We start from the raw sequence: 9,608 nt of genomic DNA, 5'->3' as shown, positions 1-9,608 counted from the left end.
TAAAGCAAAGATGTGTCATAGTATAAACAACTCAAACACAATCTTAAAATGCATATGAAACATCAAATAAACCTAAAAAAATTTGATTAAAAGGACTAAATTCACGTATTCTGAAAGATAAAAGACTAAATTGGTCCAAAGTTTAGAAATGAACTAATTGCATAATTCACTGAAAGTTAAAGGATAAAAATATATTTAACTCAAATTTATATATTGTTCCACCTCTTATATGTCATTAGTAAAATTAAAATAGTGTTCCACCTCTTATTAGTTAATATAACTCCTTTGTTACTAAAAAAAATTCTTAAATACTATGATGTTCACAATAATGATATTGAAAACTAAGAATAGTATTTTCTAGCTTAAAGTGGTTAATAAATCTATTGAACCTACTTAAAATAAAAGACTATTTTAGAAGTCTCGTATAAGATTAATTTATATATATATATATATATATATATATATATATATATATATATATATATATAAATAAGTGGGTGGTGCAAACACATTTTACACGCCAATAATTTTATAAGATTTAATTAAATTTAAAATTTATTTTTTAATATCGTATCAAAATCATAGTTAAAGTCTATTCAAGAAAATTTTGATTTTGGTTAGATCTATTATTTCATCCACCGTTGATTTGTTATTAGATCATCCATTAATCTTTTAATAGAATAAAAGTGCATAGTCCCAATTATAAATTTGAGAAGATGTTAAGATTAATAGAATAAAAGTGCATAGTTCCAATTATAAATTTGAGAAGATGTTTTGAAAATTGAAGAGTATAAAAAGGTAGAAATGCAGTATTCGGAATTATTGTAGTTTTTGCACTTGGTCTTTACTGTGTGTTTGTTTGTTTTGGGTGAAAAAAGTGTCTGAAGTAGAGTATGTATGGTTAGGAGGGTTTGAGAAAAGTATTGGAGACTTTTCATGAGCCGGCATAGTAGAGGCAGTTGCTGAATCATTTAAGAGTTTGCTCCGAAAATAAGAAGAGGTAGTTGGTAAGTAGGTTCAAACACAAGAAACAGGTTGGGCGTAGTTAAGGCTAAATTTGTTGGTTGGATATTGAAGGGGCAAAGATAATGACGATACTTCACCACTTGCAATAATTAATATCTACACCAAAGCTTTTACCTATTTTCTTCTCTTTTTTTCTTTTTCCTACTGTGAATGTGAATGCAAATGAAACTCTAACTTTCTCCAACAAAAATGTTACCACCACACTATTTTACAGGTTAATTTTTTTTTTTTTTACTTTCTAAAACAATAACCTTTTAGTTTGTGTTTAAAATGATAGTCATATTGGTTTCTTTTTTTAAGTTATTTTTAGTTCAAAATAATTTATCTTAAAAGGAGACACCGGAATAATTGAAAAGTTACGAATATTTTCTTTTTACATTTATACTAATTAAATAATTTTAATAACCTTGTCAGAGTCTTGAAAGTTGATGGTTTGAAATTGATGGAATACTGATTACAATTTATTAAAAGAGGTATGAAGCTAACAAAATTAAATATAATGATTTTTGTAACCATTTTTTTATAGGGTGATAAAGTGATCATGGTTCATGGACTCATATGTTAAAATTTGATGGGTTACTTTTTAATATGTCAATCCATTTTGGTCCATTCCAACGAATTTTTTAAATTGAAAATATTTTAAAAAAGATTAATTTTTATACATTATATTACTTCAAGAATGTAAATATGAATAGTTTTGTAATTTAAATTATCTACTCTTATAAATTAAATTATAATAAAATAATTTAACATATAACTATAATAATTATTTTCATTTATTTAATTAGATACATTAATTAATTAATTAATTAAGAGTTTATAAAATATTTATATTATTAAATATGTTATATATAAATACATAAATAAACAAGTTAAAAAATTAGAAAAAAGTTGGTGAACTGGTCCAGCAATCCATCGACAGAATGAATTAAGATTTTTAACTATTTTAGTATCGTTTTAGTATAGAAACTTAAACAAAATGGGTTAACATTTTGAACTCATTTCAGTATTATTTTAGTATGAAAACCCACTCACCATATTATTCACAGAATGGGCTAAAGTGGAACAAATTAGTCCATTTCGTCACACCTACTTCTCATAAATTTGAAGTGATTCAAAATTGTTTTTGAAAAGGAAAAAACTGTTAAAATATTTGTTTTAATTTTTCCTCTGTTTTCTATGTAAGCTTAATTTAGGAGGGCACACACCCACTTTATGCCCAATAACGGGGGTTGGGATGGGTACACATTGAACGTTGTGTCTGATCAGATTTGCAACATTTGGTCTAATATTATACAGATCCCAATTTATGTTACTCCAATTTTCATTAGTATGGCAAGACTTTTTATTGTAAGCAAAACGAATTTTATGAACTCTAGGTTCGATACAAGAGATACCATAAAAAGATGCTTTTAGGAGCTAGAAAGTATTTATTGGTATCATAGACTCAACGCCCATATTTGTACTTTAACAGAGGATTCGGTAACATAAGAAAATATATAAAATATATAGATGATAAAATCAGGGACAAAAGGTTCAAAATCGATATTTTTATCTAGATAGCACATATTCCATTTTCTTTTCTTTAATATCACATTTTTTCAAATATTTACATAGATAATATATCGTGAAAAATAAGTAGATACATAAAAGAAAAGAAGAAAAGTTTAATTATGCTTTTAATTTCTTTTAACAACTTTTTTTTAAATGGTGTTTAACTATTCTTTCACCGGCGGAGCGGGATGGTCATGGCATCCTAAATATTTTTATCTTTTTTTAAATTATATATATGTATAATGTATTGATACTGCAATTGAGTCATGTATTCATATTTGACTTGTTTTTCTGTCCGATACTTTAAGATATTTTATCGATATTTATTAATGAAGTATTCAATTTATAAAGTTGTAGTAAACTACAAGAAAATATTTCAATAATGATAAATTTTAGTAACAACAAATAATTAGTCACTATATAGTGACTAATTTAGGTACCAATTTAAAAATTAAAAATTATTGACAACTAAAGTAGTTCTAAAAAATTATAATTGGTCTCTAAATTGATAATGAAAATAGTTTTTATTATGAATTGGTTTCTAAATTTGTTACTAACATTAGCTATCAAGGTTTTGATTACCAAAATAATTGGTTTCAAAATTGCTTACTAAACATTAGCTACCATTGGTTATTATTTAAGAGTTTTCTTGTAGTAGTACTTTTATGATGACAGTAATTTATATTTTTTGTGTTGACAACTTTAGTAATATAGTTTTAATTTGGATTCACACAATAACAATCGTATATTTATTATGTTTTGAAGAATTATTGTATAGTTTTCAATATTAATATATCATGTATTCATCACTTATCATATCATATTATTTTCAAAATAAACGTATAGACATATCAGATATGTGTCATATCTGATACACGTATCGTATATATTGAAAATTTTAAGATTACATTTAATATCTTTTAGAAATCGATGGAAATTAAATTGTGCATTTTTTTTATTTTTTATTTACAAAATACAACATTTCATGTTAATAAATAATAAAATACAAAATCAAATATAACAAAGAATAAAAATATTTATGTTTAATTACTTTCATGGTCTTTGTTTTTGTTTAAATATATCAAATTGCGACTAAAAATTTGGGATCAAATTGAAACTAAAAATACTGGAGGACTAACTTGACATTTTTGGAAACAGTAACCAAAAGAGTAATTAAATCAAATATTTACTAAGATATTTTTTATTTTCTTTCTCATTGCTTTTAGTTATACAAAATTGTACTCATCTCTCACTCTCATATGTTTTCTTTTTCTTTTGGAAGAAAAAATGAAGTTAGACACATACTCATTATTTTTGCTCTCATTTCTCATTTGTTTCCTTCCTTGCTCGAAGAACCAAAAAATTTAACTCTTTGTTGCCTAACTTGATAATGAAATATTAGTTTAATAGTTATTAAGATTATTTTTTATCGCATGAGGCTTTTTTATATTCATTTTTTACGATTAAAGAAGACAAAAAATAATGTATTATGTGTTTTTTCATAACCAATTTTTTATTGTGACTTGACTATAATATATTTTCCTTCTAATAACACTACAAGAAAAAATATTTTTAACGGAGGTTTATTTTTACATTATCCAGGGTTAAAACCTCTACTAAGTTCTTTACCCGGGGTTTCGATTTCCCTCGCTAAACCATCCCTGGAGAATGTGTTAGTAGGGGTTTTTATGAACCCCAGGAAGCACCAATCAATAACGGAGGTTTTTTATCCTCTTGTATTTAACATAGGTTTTAAAACCTTAGTTAAGTTTTGTGGGTTTAAAACCCCGGTTAATTACCATGAATTTTGAAACCTTCATAAAATATCGTGGATTTTGAAACCTCCATAAAATACTATGGGTTTTAGAACCTCCATAAAATAACATAGGTTTCAGAACCCCCATAAAATACTCTGGGTTTTCAAAACCTCCGTAAAATACTATAGGTTCCAAAACCTCCGTAAAGTACCATAGATTTTTAAATTATTATTATTATATTTTTTTAATCATTTATCATTTATATATTCATATATATTTTTTCAATCACAATTATTTACATTTATTCTATTTTTTTAATCTATATTTAATGAAATTATACCTAAATAGATATAAACTCATCAAATTGACAAATTATTTATAAATGACTAAATGTATATCAAAGCACAACAAATATACGAATTCAAATTCAAATTCAAGTACAATATTAGTCAGCAAAAACTATCATGAAGTATTGTAATGGTTCTCAAAACATTAAATGATTCAATTAACTTCCACATTATATTATATTCTTTAACTATCACATATGATTTTCGTCATGTCCAGAACTTGTTGTATTAGTTGGCACACTTCCTTGATCAGAAACCTACAATATAAATGTGAATCATAATTACAAATATAAACTCTGAAAAATAAAAGAAGTTATGCAGTCTTAAAAATTACCGGTGCAGGATTAAACATAGTCAACTCAGGAGGCAATTGACCTTGATAATTTTGAGAAAAGAAGTTCATGATTGCATCAAGTCTTTTGTCACGTTCTTCATTTCGTTTATTTTGTTTATCCAATTGTGACTTTAATGCAGTGACCTATATTAGAACACAATCTATTATTAAAATCGTAAAAAACACATAAACATTATAAATGGTTTCACTTCTTGTTTTTCACTTCTTGGTCAAGATTAAAAGTACATGCTTGCCTCATAAGTGAATGTACCAGACATAAAATATTACAGCTTACTCTTAATGGCTATTGCAAAAACAAAAAAAATGGAAAAACCCTGCTTAGCTCAGTCACATTGCAGAAGTTACAGGATTAAAAAGATGGTTACCTCCAAATTCTTTGTCCTTTTGCCGTCTGTAAGGCTGATTGTTCAAAGCATTGTAAGCATCAATTATTAGAACAGCAGGTGGCACAAAAGAACCAAGAGCAGTTCCATTCAAATGCCTAGAAAAAAAAATATATTGATGAGAAGATTCCTTGTTGCTCTCTAAAGGTATAAAAGGTATATCAGAATCAGAGAGGAACTGTAAAAAATATTAAACAATACTGGTCGAGAAGGTTATATGCAAGGTTTGGGAGACTACAGATTTCTTTCAAGTGTGGACAACTTTTTGTCTCACACCAAAAGCTTTATTTTTATGAATTGATAATGCATGCTTTAATTTCACATCACTAATTAATGTACACTTTTATATCATAACTTCTACAGCACGGACAAATATTTCACATGGTGAAAATATGTAAAGTGTTACCACAAAAAAAGTATTAATTTCTGAAAATAAGGTGTATTCACAGATAAACTAAACTTTCAAATCAAATTTTTCTAGTTAACAAAAATCTTCCATTGCTCATGCAAATAATTGTAGAGACTAGAGACTGGAAACATGTGAACTTGTTATCATTCAGGCCTCTTCTATTTGCCAAATAACCATGAGTCACATAAAAATATATTTTCACTGTATAGCATGACAAACATAAAAAATTAGGTGAACACCTTTAGCATTGACCATTGATCCTTTAAAAGGCTATACTACGTGACATAAACTTTGGCCATTTAGCCCCACTAAATATTTCAACATGAGGCAAATATATCTTTTTAACTTGGCCCAAAACAAAGCGATTTTCATCTTTGACTCCTTTGTGAGAAATATCCTTAGCTTCAAGAGATCTGTTGCCAAGACAAAGGGTTCCAGTTTGGAGGGAACTTTGGATTTCCTAATGGTCTTTAATTTCATGCAATAAATAAAGGTTTGAATGGGATTATAGTCCAGATACTAACCTATATTATATACAAATAGAATGGTGGGGTGGAAGAAGAGAAACAAAATACATGCCACCACTTCAATGCATGACATTCTAACAAAAGTTGAAACACCTACCTGACAGATGATGATTCTGAGAATATGTTAGCCTCGTTACACTCTGGAAAGCAGAATCAATATCATCCAATGTGAACAGATCGAACTCCGACACTTGCTACAAAAGAGCAAAATATTTTAATATAACCATCCAGCTATGAAACACACATTTTCCAAATTCTGTCTAGTGATTAAAAAGACAAGTGAACATATAAGAACATGAGAGATCCAACATCCTACAAACCAAGAAGCACAAAAAATCTTCTTCTCAACAGCAAAACCAAACAAACCAGTGCGTAATTTCACCTTTCTTGAAAGGTACTGGTCATACACAGTGAGAAGGCCTAATCTGTAGACAGGCTCAGTTGAATAAACGGGAGCAGAGAGTCCAAGATGCTTCATGGCATATGGGAGGGCACCAAGGTGAAGTGTATGAGCATATTGTGACTTTATGGATGCGAAGTTTAAAAACACTGGGCAACTGAATCACTAGATCAAACTGACGAAAGATATATTTACTAGCATATTGATATATCAGGGAATAATGTGCTAAATGTACGAATTAACTTCAAATAATGTGCTAAAGATATATAACAAATATACGAATTCAAATTCAAATTCAAGTACAATATTAGTCAGCAAAAACTATCATGAAGTACTACAATAGTTCTCAAAACATAAAATGATTCAATTAACTTCCACATTATATTATATTCTTCAACTATCACATATGATTTTCCTCATGTCCAGAACTTGTTGTATTAGTTGGCACACTTCCTTGATCAGAAACCTACAATATAAATGTGAATCATAATTACAAATGTAAACTCTGAAAAATAAAAGAAGTTATGCAATCTTAAACATTACCGGTGCAGGATTGAACATAGTCAACTCAGGAGGCAATTGACCTTGATAATTTTGAGAAAAGAAGTTCATGATTGCATCAAGTCTTTTGTCACGTTCTTCATTTCGTTTATTTTGTTCATCCAATTGTGACTTTAATGCAGTGACCTATATTAGAACACAATCTATTATTAAAATCGTAAAAAACACATAAACATTATAAAACACTCAACCTATCAACCAAAAATATACTACATTTCTTACTCCTACTTATAGAAAACAATCCAAAGCAACACAACAACAACATTAACAGTGTCCAATAATATTCAACATAACAACATTTACAACCTTGGCATGACAATCCAAAGCAAACAACATCATATTGCTACACATGACAATCCAAATCAATAACCTGATTTTGCAATTCTGAATAAGAAGGACAAGATGAGGATCTCCCAAAATGAAAATTCCTAGTATATCCAAACACACGAGAAGGGCAAGGTCCCAATCCCATTCCTCGGACACGACCACAATGTTCTTTACTTCCTAGAACATGAGCTAGTGAATCTTTAATTGATATATCTTGTGAAAGGGAAGATGTATTTGTCTCATATGCTTTAATTTTTTCCTACAAATAATACAAAATGTTATCAATGAAGGTAACATTCAATTTGATTCAGTATTTGTCTTTAGAAAACTTATACTTACTCCAATCTCTCTTGCTCCATCATTCACAAATTCCCCATTAGCATGTTTATGTGTTGCTATCCAAACTTCTCCCCTACTAACTTTGCGACCAAGCTCTTGCTCCTATAAAACTTAAGAAAATCATGAATCATATATGATATAATTAAAATGATTGATGAATAAAGTTACCATCTCATTCTTCTTCCGTGCAATGCTCTTCGATCCACCTGTGTGAGGAACTGTTTGCTTCTTTCTATTATCCTTATTTTTTTGGGCAATTTCCTAAGCATATATGTAGAAAATTACTAAAAATAAGTAAAGTAACACTTAAAAGAATAGAAAAGATAGTTTTTATTACCTTAGTCCTTGAATTTAAACGGTAGTCAACAAAAGAAGCCCATTGGTCTCTATTCATTCCTTCTGGACACATTGTAATAATTTCATCTCTATTGCGTGTTCCATCATCTCTTTGTTGCCATAGTTGTTGTCTATACTCACTCCATTTTATGTTAAGTGATTTGAATATATATGTCACATGAGCATCAGATTCCACTAGAAACTTAGCCTTCAAAATTATTACACAACTAGTTTAACAACAATTGACATATAACAAGAATCAAAACATATAAAAGAAATTATAGGTCAATTACTTGAATGGTTTTCTTAAGTATATCTTCTTTGTAATCATTGGGAATCTTCCTCCAACTTTGATAGCTGATTGGAAAGGCATTAACATTTCTTGCAACACGACCTAAAAATCTATTCAACAACGCTCCGCTATCATCAATTGGTTGGTTGTCACTATTCCATTTCACAAGAATCCTTTCATTGGAAGATAAAAACCAAACATCATTCAATGTTAATTGTTTTCTAACTTGTGTGCCTTTATCATCTGTCAAAATACATATGAAATATATTGTTGGTTTAAGATAAACATAAAACACAAATACTATATGGCTTGGACAATTACACATAAAAATCAATAAATTAACAATCTTACCAATGACATCAACAAGCCATGACCTTTTACGTGATACATGCTTTGATTGATTACTTTGCATCTCAATATCCACATTTTCTTCCCCTTCACTATCAGATTGTAACCTTGGTGTTGATTTAGATGTAGAATCATGCACAAACTCATTTCTGAGTTGATTGTTAAATTCAAATTCAAATTCATGTGCAGAATTGGTCTTGCTAGTGGAGAACAACCTCTTCTTCAAACATTCTACAAATTAACTCAAGTCACTAAATACATAGATAATACATGAAATTTAAAAGTACCAAAATGATATGCAAATGAGACATCTTACTAGATTTAGATGTTGAAAGCATTGAATTCATGTGAGGTGGGGGAGGAGGTTGCTCATTATTATTCTCTATAGGATGAGAATTCATGTGACCTGCTGCATAATAATTAGATTAATACACAAGAAAAAGAAAGATACTTTTTAACATAGAAATATAATCATCATACCGAATTGAGATGCAAATTGAGGTGTTATGCTGGACTGTGGCGGAAACGAAAGTTGAGGTGGATTACTAGGCCCTGGAGTATGAGTAGGTGAAATTTTTCAATTCTTACTGTAGGTGAAACCCGTGGTGAAACTTAGTCAACTTACTTGGGCAAGATGGATGAGGCAC

The 9,608-nt window shown here is 28.8% G+C and overlaps 1 protein-coding gene across 1 annotated transcript; it reads right to left on the bottom strand.

The window, feature by feature from the left end:
- Positions 1 to 4,875: 4,875 nt before the first annotated feature.
- LOC146887062 (uncharacterized) lies at positions 4,876 to 8,394 on the bottom strand. Its single transcript, XM_085671781.1, has 6 exons — positions 8,323 to 8,394; positions 8,154 to 8,246; positions 7,986 to 8,087; positions 7,690 to 7,905; positions 7,302 to 7,445; positions 4,876 to 4,941 (listed from the first exon to the last, which is right to left on the bottom strand). Exons 1-6 carry the CDS (start codon positions 8,392 to 8,394, stop codon positions 4,876 to 4,878), a joined length of 693 nt encoding a protein of 230 aa, XP_085527907.1.
- Between the last annotated feature and the right edge of the window lie 1,214 nt (positions 8,395 to 9,608).

This window comes from Vigna unguiculata, chromosome 4, assembly GCF_037176805.1.
Source record: "Vigna unguiculata cultivar grain cowpea cultivar isolate G323 ecotype 2 chromosome 4, ASM3717680v1, whole genome shotgun sequence".
NCBI lineage: Eukaryota > Viridiplantae > Streptophyta > Magnoliopsida > Fabales > Fabaceae > Vigna > Vigna unguiculata.
Note: the sequence above shows the minus strand (reverse complement) of the source record. Positions and strands in the feature narration are given on the sequence as shown.